This window comes from Emys orbicularis, chromosome 21 (genome assembly GCF_028017835.1).
Source record: "Emys orbicularis isolate rEmyOrb1 chromosome 21, rEmyOrb1.hap1, whole genome shotgun sequence".
In the NCBI taxonomy this organism is placed as follows: domain Eukaryota; kingdom Metazoa; phylum Chordata; order Testudines; family Emydidae; genus Emys; species Emys orbicularis.
The window spans coordinates 19,170,934-19,190,191 of NC_088703.1; the positions used below are offsets into that span (position 1 = coordinate 19,170,934).

A 19,258-nucleotide genomic window follows, 5' to 3' on the forward strand; every position below is an offset into this window, starting at 1 on the left:
GGGGTGGGATGTCACATTACTCCCAGAAGTGATAGGTGCGGGACAGAGCCTTAGTCCCATCATTGCTTGAAGCAAGAGGTGATCTGGGGGGCAATATTTGTGGTAGCAGTGGGAGGAGGTGTCCCGGGGGGCAGTAGTGTGTTTGGGGGGGGGGTATCCCATCACTGCCTGAGGTGATGGGCAGCAGGGATTGGGTACGTATTTGTGTCAGCCATGGGATAGGGTGCTTCGAGGGGCCCCGGGGGGGGCGGCGTTGGTGTTAGCCGTGGGATAGGATGGTTCAAGGGGGTCTCAGGGGGCAGTGTTTGGTGTTAGCAGTGTGATAGGCAGGTTCGTGGGGTGACAGATGCTGAGGGGTGGGGGCAGCATTGGTGAGATAGGCCAGTTCAGGGGAGTCTTGGGGGACAGCGTGGGAATAGGCCAATTCACGGGATCACAGATCCCAGGGGATGGGAGCGGCATCGGTGGTAGTAGTGGGATAGGACGGTTTGAGGGAGTCCCAGGGCAGTGTTGGTGTTAGCGGTGGGATAGGGTGGCTTGAGGGCGTCCCAGGGGGCAGCGCTGGTCTCGGCAGTGGGATAGGACGGTTTGAGGGAGTCCCAGGGCAGTGTTGGTATCAGCGGTGGGATAGGGCGGCTTGAGGGCGTCCCAGGTGGCAGCGCTGGTGTCGGCAGTGGGATAGGGCGGTTTGCGGGGTAACGGGTCCCGGGGTGGGGGGGCAGCAGGGGGCCCCATCACCGCTTGAAGCGGTAGGTGATGGGCAGCAGCAGCTTGCTCTTCTTGAGGGCCTGCACCTTCTTGAGGGTCTCGTCATCCAGCGCCAGGAAGCAGCGGCGCGAGTACTCCAGCAGCCGCTCCTTGGATGGGTCGAACTCGCCCACCTCAGCCAGCTTCTCGGGCGCCACAATGAGCAGCTCGGCGATGGGCGTGGTCAGAGCCACCGTGTTGCGATCCACCCGGTGGTGCTCGAAGGCCCGGCTCATGCTCTTCAGCTTCTGGAAGGTGTTGAGGATCTTCTTGTAGCGGCACAGCACCCCGTCGGCGTCCTTGACTGCCAGGCAGGCCACGGCAAGGGCGAGAAGGACGGGGAGATGGCCGGGGGGAGGGATAGAGGGGGACAGCGGACAGAGGAAAGGAGGGGGACAGAAAGGCCCAGGAGAGAAGAGCCTGTTCATTCCTTTCCTTTGACACAGACTCCCCCCCAGCCCCCTCAGGAGGACCTGTCCCCACCCCAAAGCCCCCTGCCCGCCCCAAGCCCCTCCCATTGAGTCCTCCCCCCACATGCCCCTCCACCCCACGCATGCCAGACCCCTCAATCCCACAGTCCCCCTCCTCTTCCCCACCCCCCACCCACAGCCCCCTGCCTCATCCCTGCTCCTCACCCCATGGCACATGCCCACCCCACAGCTCCCTCCTCCCCACACCCAGCGCCCCCTGCAGGCCCCCACTCACCTCGCTGGCGCTCACGGGCCTTGGGCTTGCCGAAGCGCCGCCGGCTCACACCCGCCTTCTGCTTCTGCTTCTTGCGCTCAGCGGAGCCGCCCTGCTCCGAGGCGGCGCTGAGCGAGGACGCCAGGCTTTCGTTGTCCGTGGCCTCGCCAGGCCGGCTCTCGGCCGCCTCCGCCCGCCGCGGGGGCTGCTTGCTGCGGCAGTGATCTTCTGGGGGGGAGGGGGGCAGAGACTGGGTCCCAGCATGCACCTCACCGGAGCCTCCCCGCCCTGCTGTGTCAGTGACCCGACCCCCCACCCCAAGCTCTTCTGGCTGGGAGATACGGCGCCCCCTAGGGGCTGCCCATGGGAGGGATAAAAGCCCTACCACACCTGCTGCCCAGGGAACTGCCCCTCTAGAGCGGGGAGCTGGGACCTGGGATCGGGTCAAACGGGGACACAGAGGCTGTTCCCCCAGCTAGTGCCCCAACACGCCCCCCTCTGCCGCCTCTGACTTCTAAAGTCACTACAGGGGGGCAGGGATCCAGAGCTGGGGAAGGAACCCAGGAGTCCTGGCTCCCAGCCCCCCCATGTTCTAACCACTGGGCCCCACTCCCCTCCCACTGCCTCCCCTCCCACCGCCAGGGAAGGGACCCAGGCGTCCTGGCTCCCAGCCCCCCATGTTCTAACCACTGGGCCCCACTCCCCTCCCAGCACCAGGGAAGGGACCCAGGCGTCCTGCCCGGCTCACCGGCGTCCACCTTGGCGGAGGAGATGAACTTGTCGAGCTGGCAGCGCAGAAAGTCCCGCTCCTCCTCCAGGTCCTCGATGCGCTTCTGCAGCCAGGAGTTGCGCTCCAGGGCCATGTGCAGCTGGGTCTTCATGCTGCTCATCAGCGCCAGGGCGGGCGGGGGCGGCTCCGGCAGCTCTGCGGGGGGGGGGGGGGGGGGGGGGGGCGGGCACGTGGGCAGGGGGCACCACCTGACCCCTCCACCCCTGGCCCTGACCCTCTACAACCTCTGCCCTCTGACAGGGCCCTGCCCCCTGCCGGAATCTTCCTCCCAATGGGGCCTGCCCCCCTCGTTGCCCCCCAGCAGTCTCTCCCCGCCCCCCAACAGGACCTTGATCCCCCCCAACAGGGCCCTGACCCTCACTGGCTCCACCCCACCGGCCGTTCCCCCCACTGACAGGGCCCCACTGCCCCTGGTGGCCTCCCCCCACACTATGCCCCCTCCTTTCTTCCCTGGCCCCCCAGCCCCCCCAAAGAAACTAGCCCTCCAGCCCTGGACTCCCCCCCCATCTCCCCCTGAACCCCCCCAAACCTAACACCTCCCATCTCCCCACCCCCCCCGGTGGTGAGGGTACAGGGGAGTCTCTGGGGATGGGGGCATGGGGTAGAAGTGCGGGGGGGGCTACCTTCGAAGTTGCTTTGGGGGGGGCTGAGGCTGTAGAAGATCTGGGGCTCTAGGTGGGGCGTCTCCTCGAAGGGGATGGAGATTTCGTAGGCCTCATCGTCCTTCTTCACTGCAGGGAGAGACATGTCACGGGGGGACCCCCAAACCAGCCCCACCCCCCGCACAGGCTGGAGCCCCCCCCTTGACAGCCCCGGCCCAGCCCCTACCCCAACGGGGCAGGGACCCCTCCTCACAACAACCCCCCATCCATACCCTGGGACTCCCCTCCCCCCAGGAAAAGGTCACCCCAAAACCTGACTGCAAGCCACTGCTTCCCCCTCCCAGATCATATCCCCCACCGGCTCCCCTGCCCCTCCCCCACTGACACCCCCCCAGCTTTGACACGCCCCAGCCCCCACAGCTCCCTTTCACCCCCAGAAGTCCCTCCCCCTGAGCCCCAGCTCTGATGTGCCCCCCCCCCCCAGTACCCTCCTCTCGTCCCTATGGCTCCCCAGCTCTATGTGGGCCTGGCTCCGGGGCGCCCCCTGCTGCCCGCGCCCTGCGTACTCATCCGCCTCCGGTTATTCCTCTCTGTCATTTTCCTTCCGTCCCGGCGCCCCGGCCTGGCGGGCCCCTGGCTGCCGCACGGGGACGCTGGTGAGAGAGAAAAGTGAGGTTTTAACCCCGGGCAGCCGCTACCCGCCCCAGAGAGCCGCCACCCATAACCCCCTGGGGCAGACGCCACCCATAACCCCCTGGGGCACCCGCCACACATAATTTCCCGGGGCAGCCGCTACTCACAACCCCCCGAGGAAGCCCTCACCCATAACCCCCTAGAGCAGCCTCCACCTATAACCCCCTGGGCCACCTGCCACCCATAACCCCCTAGGGAAGCCGCTACCCATAACCCCCCAGGGCAGCCGCTACACAAAACCTCCCGGGCCACCTGCCACCCATAACCCCCTAGGGAAGCCGCTACCCATAACCCCCCAGGGCAGCCGCTACACAAAACCTCCCGGGCCACCTGACACCCATAACCTCCCGGGGCAACCACTACCCGCCCCCAGAGAGCCCCTACCCACAACCCCCTGGGGTAGCTGCTACCCATAACCCCAGAAAACCTCTACTCATAAACCACTGGGGCAGCCGCTACCCGCCCCAGAGAGCCCCTACCCATAACCTCCCAGGGCACCCCCCATACTCCAAATCGTCCCAGCATGCCACCCATCCCCCATCACTGTATATATGCCCCCCCCACTCTGGTGTGCCATCTCCATCTGTACCCACCGTGCCCCAGAGCTGACTCAGGCTGGCTATGCCCAGAACCGGGTGCCAATCATCCACCGGACTTGGGGGGCACAGCCTGGTTCCCCACAGCAGGCGCTGTGATGGGAGAGGCTGAGACTGACCCCTCACAGTCCCGGTGGGAATTGCCCTCGGACCCTCCCCGCCGGTCAGCCAGGGACCTACCTGAGACGGACGGGCCGTGCGGCAGCCCAGTTCCGAACCCGTCCTGCGCCGCCCGCCAGCCAGCCCTGGGGGAGAGAGAAGAGATGCACGCAGTCAGGTCGCTTCTCCGGGAGCAGGACTCGAACCCGCCACCTGCTGAGCCACGCAGACGCTGCTGCATGGGATCAGAGGGCAAGGGCAGGAGCAAAGCCAGTCTGTGGGGGTTCGTGAAAGCAAGGGGGAGGCTGGGAGCCAGGGCTCCTGGGTTCTATCCCCAGCTCTGGAAGGGGAGTGGGGTCTAGTGGTTACAGCGGGGGGGTGCTGGGAGCCAGGACTCCTGGGTTCTACTCCTCAGTTCAACACCTAGTCAGCAATAGCTCCAGGCACCCTAGCCCACTAAGCTGGAGGAGAATCCCCCTCCGCCATGCACTAAGTGTGCTATGACACATGGATGAGCATGCGTCACACACGCAACAACACACTCCTGGCCTTGACCCCCCAGATTGTCCAGAACCCCCCAATTACCCTACCCCCCCCCCCATGCCTGGACCCTCAGAGATCAGCAAGAATTTTAGGACATGGGGGATGGGCATTTCCACTTTGAAGCAGCCCACATCACAGCCCCTCCCCCTACAAACACCTCCCAAGTGTTTCTTCAGTCCCATGCCCCCCCACCCCGCATTCAAGGCCCCAGCGTCCCCCAGTCCTGTACATCAGATCCAGGGCCCCCCAGAACCTCCCAAGTCCTGTACATCAGATCCAGCGCCCCCCACAGCCCCCAAGTCCTGTACATCAGATCCAGCCCCCCCAGTCCTGTACCTCAGCTCCAGTGCCCCCCAGAACCCCCCAAGTCCTGTACATCAGATCCAGCCCCCCCCCAGAGCCCCCCAGTCCTGTATCTCAGCTCCAGGGCCCCCCAGAACCCCCCAAGTCCTGTTCATCAGATCCAGGCCCCCCCCATAGACCCTCAGTCCTATACATCAGATCCAGCACCCCCCATAGACCCTCAGTCCTGTACATGAGATCCAGGGCCCCCCAGAACCCCCCAATCCTGTACATCAGATCCAGGGCCCCCCACAGCCCCCCAATCCTGTACATCAGATCCAGCACCCCCCATAGACCCCCAGTCCTGTACATCAGATCCAGGGTCCCCCATCGCCCCCCAAACTTTCAGATAGACTCTAACCCTCGCCCCCCCCCCACGTCTAGACTCCTGGTCCCAGCCCTCCCCGCCCCGATTCCTTCGAGTGCCCCAAAATGGGGGGAAATCGCCCTAAAAATGGCTTCTGTGCCCCTCCCCCCTCCGCTGGGTGTTTTGCTGTGAAGCTGCAATAACTCGGCTGCTCCCAGCCTGGATTGCCGGGGGGGGGGGGGTGCAAAGGAGATGGGGCCGTGGGGGGGGCAAAAAGTATCCCTCGATCCCCCCCACCTCCCTAAAATGGATACAAAATAGACCCACAGCAAAGAGACTTTTCCCCCGGCCCCAGGGCTGGGGGGAACGGGGGGGGGGAGACTGCAAAGGGAGGGGGTGCACGGGGGTTCCCGGGGGGGGTCTGGGGTCTGCAGAGAACAACCCCCCCATCCCCACTCACCCAGATCTGCACGCGAACCCCCAGCAACCGGGCTCCAAAGCCAGCCCCCCCCTCCCCTGGCAGAGCCAGGGAGCGTCTGCAAAGCGCCGCCGGGGGGGGGGGGGAAATCGCCCACGCACGCAGGGCAGAGACACGCGTGGGGGGGGGAGCGCTGTGCCAGAGAGAGCGGCGGGGAGCGACACCCACCCACCAGGGCCCAGCCTCTCCCCCAGCCAGCGCTCCCCCCCAGCAACTTCCCCTGGGGGGACTGAGGGGGGGGTAAAGGCTTGGAGAGAGAGAGCTCCAGACATCCCCATAGACACCCCTCTATCCTCACCAGGCGCAGCCATCAGCCACCCCAAACCCCCTCCATCATGCAGCCACCCACCCCAACCCCCTCCATCATCCATCCATCTCAATCCCCTCCATCAGCCACCCCCAAACCCCCTCCATCATCCATCCATCCATCCACCCCAACCCCCTCCATCATCCATCCATCTCAACCCCCTCCATCAGCCACCCCCAAATCCCTCCATCATCCATCCCGCCCCCCACCCCACTCCATCAGCCACTGCCAACCCCCCTCCATCATCCCTCCCCCAGCCCCCTCCATCAGCCACCCCCAAACTCCCTCCATCATCCATCCATCTCAACCCCCTCCATCAGCCACCCCAAACCCCCTCCATCATGCATCCACCCACCCCAAACCCCCTCCATCATCCATCCAGCCACCCCAACGCCCTCCATCAGCCACCCCAATCCCCTCCATCTGCCATCCCCCAACCCCCTCCATCATCTCTCCCCAGCCCCCTCCATCATCCATCCAACCACCCACCCCACTCCATCAGCCACCACCAAACCCCCTCCATCATCCCCCCAGCCCCCTCCATCAGCTACCCCAAACTCCCTCCATCTGCCATCCCCCAACCCCTTCCATCATCCATCCATCCACCCCATCCCCCTCCATCATCTCTCCCCCAGCCCCCTCCATTATCCATCCTGCCCCCCAACCCCCTCCATCAGCCACCACCAAACCCCCTCCATCATCCTTCCTCCAGCCCCCTCCATCAGCCACCGCCAAACCCCCTCCATCATCCATCCATCCCCCAACCCCCTCCATCAGCCACCCCCAACCCCCTCCATCATCCATCCATCCCCCAACCCCCTCCATTAGCCACCCCCAAACCCCCTCCATCAGCCATCCAGCCATCCATCCCCCAAACTCCCTCCATCAGCCATCCCCCAACTCCCTCCATCAGCCACCCCCAAAACCCCTCGATCATCCATCCATCCACCCCAACCCCCTCCATCAGCCACCACCAACCCCCTCCATCAGCCATCCATCCCCCAACTCCCTCCATCAGCCACCCCCAAAACCCCTCGATCATCCATCCATCCACCCTAACCCCCTCCATCAGCCACCACCAAACCCCCTCCATCAGCCATCCATCCCCCAAACTCCCTCCATCATCCATGCCCCAACTCCCTCCATCATCCATCCCCCAACCCCTTCCATCAGCCACCCCCAAAACCCCTCGATCATCCATCCATCCATCCCCCAACACCCTCCATCATCCGTCCCCCTCCATCTGCCATCCCCCAACCCCCTCCATCAGCTACCCCCAAATCCCTCCATCATCCATCCATCCCTCAACCCTCTCCATCATCCATCCCCCAACCCCCTCCACCAGCCACCCCCAAATCCCTCCATCATCCATCCATCTCAACCCCCTCCATCATCCATCCAGCCCCCACCCCATCTAACTTAGCGATTCTCTATCCGCCCACACGGGGGCGGGGGGCTGTTTCTCGCTTCTCCCCCGCTTCCCATGTTACTTTCCGCCTCTAGAAAAGCGCGACTCTTTAGCGACGGCCCCTTCAGAGGCCCGCCCCGCCCCCGCCGCACTGTCAGGGAGCGAGGCGCAGTTCCACAGCCGTATGGGAGGCGAAGGGAGGCGGATCATTACGGGGGGCTCATGGCTGGGGGGGGGGCAGGGGCTGCTATCACGCTCAGTGAGTTAATGTCCCCCAGCTTCTCCCTCTGGGGGGGGTCTCAGCTGCCTGCCCCCCTCAAAGGGAAAAGGGGGGGAGCTGCCCCCCAGCCTGGGAATTAGGGAGTATCTGCAAAGTGTGAGATTCTTTAGGGAGCAGCCCGGCCGGTGCCCCTCACTCCCGACCAGCAGTCCCTGCCAGCCCAGGCAGTACCCCTCACTCCCGACCCAAAGCCCCTGCTAGCCTAGCCCCCGCCCCCCCAGCCCTGCCAGTGCCCCTCACTCCCAACCCGCAGCCCCCTACTAGACCGGGCCTGGGCTGCCCCGAAGCACAATCCCTCAATATCTCTCTGGAAAACACCACCCGTGCAAGGGCAAGACCCCCACACACATGCAGCCCCCCCCCCCACACACACACATGCAGCCCCCCCCACACACACACTGCCCTGGGGAACCCCAGCAAGGGATGCTCCGTTTTGCTGGCCAATTGAGCCACTGGCCTCCTTCCTGGGCTGAACTGGCCAAATAGTGCCACTCATGATGGCTTTGTGGTAGGGTGATCAGATGTCCTGATTTTATAGGGACAGTCCCGATTGTTGGGTCTTTTTCTTATATAGGCTCCTATTACCCCCCACCCCGTATCCCGATTTTTCACACTTGCTGGCTGGTCGCCCTACTTTGTGGTGAGGGACCCCCTAAGCCAGCCAGCCAGTCCCTGCCCTGGGGTCGGATGGGAGCCGGAAAGGCCCCAAGCCCCATCCCCCACCTCCCTGAGCCAGCCAGTCCCACCCTGGGCCCAGCCCCTAGAGGAGAAAGGCCCCATTCCCTGCCCAGGGGGCGGGGAAATAGATGCCTTTGTGAAGAGTTTTTGTAGGGACTACTTTATACCAAGAGGCGGCAGAAGACAGCGGTAGCGGGGCCAGGGGCAGGGATTCCAGACCTGCCTGTACAGGCCCTGCCGAGGCGCTGAGCAGGCAGATGCGCCATCCCAACCCGTCATTAGCCACTAAACATAGAGCCGGGGAATCCGCCACCTGCCACTTATCCCGGCGGGTGAGACCGGTCATGTGACCCGAAAAGAACAGTGACCCCCAATTACCCCTCCAGCCCCCGCACCTGATACCCAGCCCCCGCCCTGCCATCCTCCAGCAGCTCATGCTGGGGCTTGTTATACGGGGACCCCTCGCTTGGCGCCGGGATGTGGCCCCTCTGGGGTGGGATGCGGGGGCTGGGTACAGGGAGACCCCTCGCCCGGCGCTGAGACGCAACCCCTCTGGGGTGGGGCGCGGGGCTGGGTATACGGGGACCCCTTGTCCAGCACTGAGATGCGGCCCCTCTGGGGTTGGGTGCGGGGGCTGGGTATAAGGGGATTCAGTCATTTGTGAGTACAGGTACAATTTGGGCCCCAAACTCCCCCCAAATTCTGCCACCCTTTTAAGCACCTTCTCTAGTTCCAAGCCTCTGTGTTTAAATGCTGCCCCAAGGAGACCAATTAGCCCTCATTAGTCAGGGAGCGGATAAAGGGGTGGGGGGGTCCCTAGTTCCCCTGTCTGAGGCCAGAGGCCCCCATCGCACCAGGAATAAATAAGCAGGGCTGAAGTGTGTGTGTGTGTGTGTGTGTGCGCGCGTGTGTGTGTGTTCCCTGCTGGAGGGGCTGGGTCCTGCTCTGTGCGTGAGAGAGAGCGGTGCTGCCTCGATGGCTGCAATCAGAACTGCGCTCCCCCATCTGTGTCCTGCCCCCTATAGTGCTCCTGGCTGGAGGAGATTCCCCAGCAGCTCAGGGGGCTCTCAGGGCAGGTAGAACTCAGCCTGGTGTTGGTAGGAGCTAAGCTCTTACGGCCTGAAAGATTCAGGACTTCTGGGTTCTATCCCCAGCTCTGGGAGGGGAGTGGGGTCTAGTGGTTAGGATGGGGAGCCAGTACTCCTGGGTTCTATCCCCAGCTCTGGGAGGGAAGCGGGGGCTAGTGTTTAGAACAGGGGGGCGCTGTGAGCCAGGACTTCTGGGTTCTATCCCCAGCTCTGGGAGGGGAGTGGGGTCTAGTGGTTAGGATGGGGAGCCAGGACTCCTGGGTTCTATCCCCAGCTCTGGGAGGGAAGCGGGGGCTAGTGTTTAGAACAGGGGGGCGCTGTGAGCCAGGACTTCTGGGTTCTATCCCCAGCTCTGGGAGGGGAGCGGCACCTGATGGTTTAGAGCAGGGAGGAGTGGGGCTGGGCATCAGCATTTCTGGCTTCTATTCCTGTTCCCTGTGGGGTGACCTTGGGCATGACCTTTCCACATGCCTCAGTTTCCCCATCTCTAGACCAGGGCTCACGAACTTTTGCAAAGCAGTGGGAGGTGTGCGGATGAGCTGCCCTAGGGCTCAGCAAGGTGACTGATTTATTAACTCTCCGGCGTCACTCCGTGTGCAGCGCTGTCCAGCCGTATCTCGGCCCTGACGCAAGCGCACAGAATTAAACCAGAGGCTGAGGTTTCCCCCCGGGATCGGGGCCTTCCTCCCACCACGAATCGCCAAATGAACCTTCCCTTTCCGATGCCGTGGGGAGCCGTGGCAAATCCCGCCGCTTGGAACACCCACCCCGGTGGAAAAATTCTTGGCGATTTTGGCAAAATCTACTGGTCATTTTTCGGGGGAGGGAACATGGGATTTTTTGGTCATTTTTTTAGCCCCCAAAATGTTCTTCATTGATATTTTTTTTTCCCCTTCCTACTGTCGCCATCTTTAAATGGTCGGGGATATCGGTAGGCTCAGCATGCCTGATTTCTCATTCCTTCCTCTGCCACTGGCCGGCTGGGTCAGTCCCTTGGCTGCTGCCTGCCTCAGTTTCCCCATTTGCATACCAGAGCATAACAATACTAGTCTGACTAGGTAAAGCACTTGGAGGTCTGTGGATGAAACGTGCCATTAATTAATACAGGATGTTCTTACATTATGACTAGATTCCATCAGCGCCAGGCCCGACAGGGCCCTGATCTCGGTGGCTAGGGGGTGAGGGATGGTTTTCAGTACCCAAAAGCTGTCTTTGAGGTAGAAAGGGATCAAGTTCTTGCCAATGCACAATGTAAAAGGAAGGGCATGGAAAAGTTCAAAAGGCACAAAATCAACACAGGGTTTAAACCCGAGCGGAAGGAAGCCAGTGGCCTCCTTTGGGAGAGTCCAAAACGTTTGACATTTTTCTGGTAAAATTGTTGGGTTTTTCTCTGCCTTTCTCCAGGATTTTTTTTTTTTTTAATTAAAGCCATTTGGCTTCATTTCTTGACTTATGGATGGGTCATTTGTCCTGCCCCCAGCCTCCCCCCTTGCTCCATTCGGTCCCATGACGGCGTGTTGCTGAAAGACACATTACTGGTGTCGAAATGGAAAAGCCAAATTTTTGGCAAAGGACATTAAAAATCAAGGGTCGATTCAGATTCAATATTAGTGGGAGGGAATCTTTGAAATGCACAGAAATTGACAACGGAATGAAAACACCTTGGGAAAGTTTTGCCAAAACTGGTTTAAATTTTGAGGGAAAAAGTTGATTTTTCTCCTAATTTTTTTAGCAACAACTTTTTCTTCTTTTGGACATATCTAAATGTCTGCATCCTCATCCACCTCATCTATCTATCCCCATCCACATCCACCCATCTATCTATCTCCATCCATCCCCTCTATCTATCTATCCTCATACATCCCCTCTATCTATCTATCCCCATCCACTCCCTCTATCTATCTATCTATCTATCTACCCCCATCCACCCCGTCTATCTATCTATCCCCATCCACCCATCTATCTATCTCCATCTACCCCCCTCTATCTATCTATCTATCTCTCCACATGCTTCCTCTCTCTCTCTCTCTCTCTCTCTCTCTCTCTGGGCCATTTCCTCATCACCTATCATGGAGACCCTGAGACCCTTCCACATAAAACCGTTTCAATCCTTTCAAAAATGGTTTGCGAAAAATATTGATTTTTTCTTTGCAAAACAGTTTCCCCCCCCCTTGTAATTTTTTGACATCCAATTTTTTTTCTTCTTCTCCCTTGGTTTCTATTTAAATTTGCCTCCCCCCACCTCTGTCACTTATTCTGATTGGCCGGATCAGTCACATGGTCAGTTTTTTTTTTTTAAATCAACATTCCCCACAAACACAATTTTTCCATTTTTGGGGGGGGGGGGGGATTTTCCCCAAAAGTAAATGTAAACAATTGGATTCAAGGTCAAATATTTGCAGAAACATTTTGAAATGTGGACATTTGTGCAAATTCGTCAGCCAGCAGGAGGGAAATGGCTGGACAGCTGTGTTCAAAGGATGCGCTTGACTTCAACACCAACTTTATTTTCCAAAGTGTTTCTTGGGCGTTTGAGTTACATAAGTGGATGCAACTAACACTGAGTCCATAGAGCTCTGACAGTTAACACCAGCTATGGGTTGACTCCTGAGTGAAAACAGCTTGTCTTTGTGGTTCTGTGTGTGACCCTGGGCGAGTCGCTGCAGCTCCTTGCCTCAGTTTCCCCATCTCTAAAACAGGGGAAATGATCTTTCCTTTGTCTGTTTTGTAGATCGTGAGATCTATGAGGCATGGAATGTCTCTCACTGTGTGTCTGGGCAGCGCCCAGCGCGACGGGGCCCCGATCTCGGTGACTCTGTCTCACCTCCACAGAGTCTCTCAGATTTCAGGAGACCAAAAGAGTAAAGTTAAAAAACAGTGAGTGTTAAACTCTTCGTTATCACGTTATCCAGCAAAGGGGGGTGTTGGGGGCGGGCTGGGTGTAGGTTGATGGTGGGAGGGGTTCCATCCCATAATATCCCCTGTTAATGGTTTAGCTCTGTGAGTTCATGCACCTACAGGTTCTGCTGGATGGAAAAATTGCCAGGAATGGAAGGGTTAAAGTCCCACCTGAGCGACCCCCCCCCCCCCTCAGTATGGAATGGACCCCAATAGGTCCAGCTCTGGGAGGGGAGTGGGGTCTAGTGGTTAGAGCAGGGGCCAGCTGGGACCCAGGACTCCTGGGTTCTCTCTGCAGCTCGGGGGGCGGGGGCGGGTGGAGAGTCCCTCCCCAAATCCTCCTATGCCGGGGCACCGTGTCCGTGTCCCTCCCGGTCCATGCCGGCTGCTGCTGCTGCCTATCTGGTCTTTCCTCCCAGCCCCTCCCACCGCCCCCCAGCTGGCAGCACAAAGGGAGCCACCAGGAAAAGCTTCCGATGAGAAACAGGCAGCCTGTTGGGGGGGTAGCTTAGTGGTTTGAGCATTGGCCTGTTGACCTCAGGGTTGTGAGTTCAGCCCTTAAGAGGGCCATTTAGAGAACTGGGGTAAAAAAATCTGTCTGGGAATTGGTGCTGCTTTGCACAGGGGGTTGGACTAGATGACCTCCTGAGGTCCCTTCCAACCCTGATATTCTATGACTCGCTCCTGACCTGCAGGCCCCACCTCACCCTCAGCCAGTTAGGGGTGACCAGATGTCCCAATTTTATAGGGACAGTCCTGATTTTGGGGGCATTTTCTTATATAGGCTCCTATTACCCCTCACCCTGATTTGTCACACTTGCTGTCTGGTCACCCTACAGCTGGTGGCCCTCCTGACCCAAAGCCCCCCCCTGCTTGGCCTGTGCCCCTCACTCCTGACCCCAGCTCCACACTAATGTCTATCTATCCCTACACCCCCCTCTATCTATTAAATTAATGCAGATATCCTATCTCCTAGAACGGACCTTGAAAGGTCATCAAGTCCAGCCCCTGCTTTCACTAGGCGGACCAAGTACTGATTTTGCCCCAGCTCCCTAAGTGGCCCCCTCAAGGATTGAGCTTACAACCCTGGGTTTAGCAGGCCAATGCTCAAACCACTGAGCTCTATCTATCTATCTATCCCTAGCCACCCCCTATCTATCTATCTATCTATCTATCCCGACACCCCCTCTATCTATCTGTCTATCCCCATCCACCCCCTCTATCTATCTATCCCGACACCCCCTCTATCTATCTATCTGTCTATCCCCATCCACCCCGTCTATCTATCTATCTATCCCCATCCACCCCGTCTATCTATCTACCTATCTATCTGTCTGTCTATCCCCATCCACCCATCTATCTATCCCCATCCACCCCATCTATCTATCCCCATCCACCCCATCTATCTATCTATCTATCTGTCTATCCCCATCCACCCCGTCTATCTATCCATCTATCCCCAGCCACCCCATCTATCTATCTATCTATCTATCTGAGGGGTGTTTCACCAAGGCTGGGGCCCAACTTGACTCCCAGCTCTGACACACACAGACTTCCTGTGGGACCGCTGGGAGCTCTGTGGGAGCTCTGTGGGAGATATTCAGTGGGAAGTCACTGAATATCTCCATCCAACCCGTTCCCATCTGCAAAAAGGGGAGAAAGTCCAACCTCTGTCTATTTAGACCAGGGGTTCTCAAACTGGGAATCAGGACCCCTCAGGGGGTTGCGAGGTTATTACGTGGGGGGTCACGAGCTGTCAGCCTCCACCCCAAACCCCGCTTTGCCTCCAGCATTTATAATGATGTTAAATATATAAAAAAGTGTTTTTAATTTATAAGGGGGGGTCGCACTCAGAGGCTTGCTGGGTGAAAGGGGTCACCAGTGCAAAAGTTTGACAACCACTGGTTTAGACTGAGAGATTGGGGCAGGGAATGTCTCTCAGTTTGTGTCTGGGCAGCGCCCGGCGCGATGGGGCCCTGATCTCGGTGACTCTGTGTCTGGGCAGCACCCGGCCTGATGGGGCTCTGATCTCAGTGACTGTGCATCTTGGGACCCTTAGTGTTGGACTCAAAGTACTGCACAGGATCTTTTCAGGGGGAATAAGGCAAAATGCCACATTTATTAGTAGTACATGTATTACTTAACACTGTATCATATGCATATGATATAAACATTTTATTAAAGTGAATGTTTAAAATTAAATATACACAAGTTAAGAGGGAAGGTACTGTACATCTGGGGTCAGGATTGAGTTATGAGGGATTACAGGTGTCGGTTGCAAGGGTGAAGAGATACATACATATCACATAACTGGCATAGACCCAGATTGGGGTCAAGAGTTTTTCAAGTGTCAGTGGATAAGTGGGTTTGGGTACGCCACCCATGGAATGTATAAGGAGTCCAAGTCATATGCATCCGAAGAAGTGGGCTGTAGCCCACGAAAGCTTATGCTCTAATAAATTTGTTAGTCTCTAAGGTGCCACAAGTACTCCTGTTCTTTTTGCGGATACAGACTAACACGGCTGCTACTCTGAAACGAGTCCAAGTCAGTATCGGTGTAGCGAATGAGTACATGGGTGGGGTGTGTCCCTTGGTTCCTCAGGGAAGGAAGGTATTACACTCACACTCACACACACAAGCACACTCCGTCTTGTTGTTGTTACCAACGAGTTGCTCCCCTTAACTGCACTGGCCAGGTGAGTTAGATGGGGGAGGGGCAGAGCCGGGGTTCTGCCGATCCGGATCGATGCTCCCATGTTGACAAGACGAGACCCGGGGTCCTCTGCAAGACACCTCACATTTATAGCAGCTGCCCTCTCATGCAAATCTGTACCAGATTCAAAATCTGTGTCTGTGTCCATTGGTCCTTTGTGCTGCTTCCTTCTGGGTGTTGTCCCAATGCTGCAAAGAGGGTGTTTCCAAAAGAAGGTGCTCGCTTCTAAGCCCCAAGGCCGTCAATATGTCTGCTCTTCTTTAGTGAGCCCACTTGACAAGTTTGATTGTTCTTGGGTCTGGCTTCCATCCCCTCTCCAAGGGTTGCAGCTGTCTGGAGGTGCTGCCTTCCAAGGCTTTACTCATTCACACGTTCATTCAACAGGGCAATTGATTAAGAGTGGGGGGACGATCTTGTTCTACTGCTAGCAAAGAGACATTTTTCTTCTATCTTATTCTATCCTTAGGGGCTATAACATTATCCCAAGGTTCAATGCAAAGTTTCTATATGAGGCTTTGACACAAAGTTTCATGAAAACAGAGGTCACACGTGGGTAGACCCACTACAAGGTCATATGAAGAGGCACAATGTAAAGTTATATGAAAATTATCAGAGATTTATCTACATTAGGACACCCTGGGCGCTGGGCAAACTGCACAGAATGGTGGGATCTAGGGCAGGGAGCGTCTCTTTGGGTATGTCTACACTACAGGATTAATTCGAATTTATATAATTCGAATTTAGGAAACCGATTTTATAAATTCGAATGTATTCGGCCACACTAGGCACCATTAATTCGGTGGTGTGCGTCCAAGCTACCATAGTAGCATCGATTTCCAGAGCGTTGCATTGTGGGTAGCTTTTACATAGCTATCCCATAGTTCCCGCAGTCTCCACCCCCCTTGGAATTCTGGGTTGAGACCCCAGTGCATGATGGGGCAAAAAACATTGTCGCAGGTAGTTCTGGGTACAGCCTCCCCCTCCCTCCCTGAAAGCAACGGCAGACAACCATTTCGCGCCTTTTTTCCTGAGTGAACTCTGCAGACTCCATTCTGCATCAAGCATGGATCCCGTTGTGCTCCAGAACGCAGTCTTGAACATTATAAACACCTCGCGCTTTCTCGTGGAGTTTATGCTTACACAGGACCAGAAAAAAGAGGCGAGGAGGAGGAGGAGGCGGCGATTGCAGCGCAGCGACCAGCGTGATGAGGACATGGACACGGACACAGAATTCTCTGAGACCGCGGGCCCCGGTGCTTTGGAGATTATGATGTTAATGGGCCAGGTTATAGGCTTTGAACGCCGATTCTGGGCCCGGGAAACAAGCACAGACTGGTGGGACCGCATAGTGTTGCAGGTGTGGGACGATTCCCAGTGGCTGAGAAACTTTCGCATGCGTAAGGGCACTTTCATGGAACTTTGTGACTTGCTTTCCCCTGCCCTGAAGCGCCAGAATACCAAGATGAGAGCAGCCCTCACAGTTGAGAAGCGAGTGGCGATAGCCCTGTGGAAGCTTGCAACGCCAGACAGCTACCGGTCAGTCGGGAATCAATTTGGAGTGGGCAAATCTACTGTGGGGGCTGCTGTGATGCAAGTAGCCAAAGCAATCACGGAGGTGCTGCTACGAAAGGTAGTGACTCTGGGAAATGTGCAGGTCATAGTGGATGGCTTTGCTGCAATGGGATTCCCTAACTGTGGTGGGGCAATAGATGGAACCCATATTCCTATCTTGGCACCGGAGCACCAGGGTACCCAGTACATAAACCGCAAGGGGTACTTCTCAATGGTGCTGCAAGCACTTGTGGATCACAAGGGACGTTTCACCAACATCCATGTGGGCTGGCCGGGAAGGGTTCATGACGCTCGCGTCTTCAGGAACACCAATCTGTTTAAACGGCTGCAGCAAGGGACTTACTTTCCGGACCAGAAAATAACCGTGGGGGATGTTGAAATGCCAATTGTTATTCTTGGGGACCCAGCCTACCCCTTAATGCCATGGCTCATGAAGCCATACACAGGCAGCCTGGACAGGAGTCAGGAGTTGTTCAACTACAGGCTGAGCAAGTGCAGAATGGTGGTAGAATGTGCATTTGGCCGTTTAAAAGGTCGCTGGCGATCCTTATTGACTCGCTCAGACCTCAGCCAAACCAATATCCCCATTGTTATTACTGCTTGCTGTGTGCTTCACAATCTCTGTGAGAGCAAGGGGGAGACCTTTATGGCAGGGTGGGAGGCTGAGGCAAATCGCCTGGCTGCTGATTACTCGCAGCCAGACACCAGGGCGATTAGAAGAGCACACGATGAAGCGCTGCGCATTAGGGAAGCTTTGAAAACCAGTTTCATGACTGGCCAGGCTACAGTGTGAAATTTATGTTTGTTTATCCTTCCTGAAAACCCGCCCCCTTTATTGACTCATTCTCTGTAAGGAACCCACCCTCCCCCTTCCCCCAGCTTGCTTTCAAAGGAAATAAAGTCACCATTGTTTAAAAATCATTTATTCTTTATGAATTGATTATAAAAAGAGGGAGAGAACCTGAGTGGGGTTTGGGAGGAGGATCAGCGGGAAGGAAAAGCCCAGTAAAAAAAGGTTAAGAAAATGGCAGCCTTTTGCTTGGGCTGTCCACTGGGGTGGAATGGGAGGGTGTACGGAGCCTCCCCCCCCGTGTTCTTACACATCTGGGTGGGGAGGCTATGGAAAATGGTGAGGAGGTAGGGGGGTTATACAGGGGCTGTAGCGGCACAGAACCTGAGTGGGGTTTGGGAGGAGGATCAGCGGGAAGGAAAAGCCCAGTAAAAAAAGGTTAAAAAAATGGCAGCCTTTTGCTTGGGCTGTCCACTGGGGTGGAATGGGAGGGTGTATGGAGCCTCCCCCCCCGTGTTCTTACACGTCTGGGTGTGGAGGCTATGGAACATGGTGAGGAGGTAGGGGGGTTATACAGGGGCTGTAGCGGCACTCGGTTCTCCAGCAGCCGTTCCTGAAGCTCCACCAGACGCCGGAGCATGTCTGTTTGCTCACGCAGCAGCCCCAGCGTTGCTTCCCGACTCCTCTGATCTTCCTGCCGCCACCTCTCATCTCGAGCGTCTCTCCTCTCCTCACGTTGGTCCCTTCTGTCCTCACGTTGGTCCCTCATGTCCTCACGTTGGTCCCTCATGTCCTCACGTTGGTCCCTCCTGTCCTCACGGTCACTGGCTTCTTTCCTATACTTGCAAACCGTCTCCTTCCACTCATTCAGATGAGCTCTTTCATTCCTGGTGGATTGCATGATTTCGGAAAACATCTCTTCTCTCGTTTTTTTTTTACGACGCCTTATCTGGGATAGCCTTCGGGAAGGAGGAGGGAGGCTTGAAACATTTGCACCTGCTGGAGGGAGTGAAAAAAGGAGAGAATTTTTTTAAAAGATACATTTTTCAGAACAATGCTTATACTCTTTCACGGTGTATACTATTCACATTACATAGCACATGTGATTTCTGTGCAAGGTCGCATTTTGCCTCTTAATATTGAGTGCCTGTGGCTTTGCTGCTAGAGATCACAGACGCAGGTCGGGGCAACAGAATTCACCTTGCATGCTGCCATGGTAAGCCACTGTCTTTAGGCTTCTGCGCCCTGCTTTCCCACATACCAAGCAAAGCCCGTTGTGCTGCAGTTTTCCTGTTAGCTTGTTTTCTGCTGCTGAAGGTTAACACCCCCCCCCCCATCCAATTCTCTGGGATGAGTGCTTTATCCCTCCCCCCACCGCCTGGCTGGTATCAGGGAAGATCCCTGCAGGAACCAAACTAACACCCCCCCCCCCACCCGCCATGAATTCTCTGGGATGAGTGCTTTATCCCTCCCCCCACCGCGTGGCTGGTATCAGGGAACATCCCTGCAGGAACCAAACTAACACCCCCCCCCCACCCGCCATGAATTCTCTGGGATGAGTGCTTTATCCCTCCCCCCACCGCGTGGCTGGTATCAGGGAAGATCCCTGCAGGAACCAAACTAACCCCCCCCCCCCCCCGCCA

At 57.3% G+C, this 19,258-nt stretch overlaps 1 protein-coding gene across 2 annotated transcripts; it reads right to left on the bottom strand.

The window, feature by feature from the left end:
- Window positions 1-309: 309 nt before the first annotated feature.
- On the bottom strand, window positions 310-3,420 carry CCDC106 (coiled-coil domain containing 106). 2 transcript variants are annotated; one of them, XM_065420904.1, is made up of 5 exons: window positions 3,390-3,420; window positions 2,845-2,952; window positions 2,180-2,356; window positions 1,453-1,659; window positions 310-1,051 (listed from the first exon to the last, which is right to left on the bottom strand). In XM_065420904.1, exons 1-5 carry the CDS (start codon window positions 3,418-3,420, stop codon window positions 735-737), a joined length of 840 nt encoding a protein of 279 aa, XP_065276976.1. In that variant the 3' UTR covers window positions 310-734. The 2 variants fall into 2 exon arrangements, with proteins under 2 accessions (XP_065276976.1, XP_065276977.1); XM_065420905.1 differs by lacking the exon at window positions 2,845-2,952.
- Between the last annotated feature and the right edge of the window lie 15,838 nt (window positions 3,421-19,258).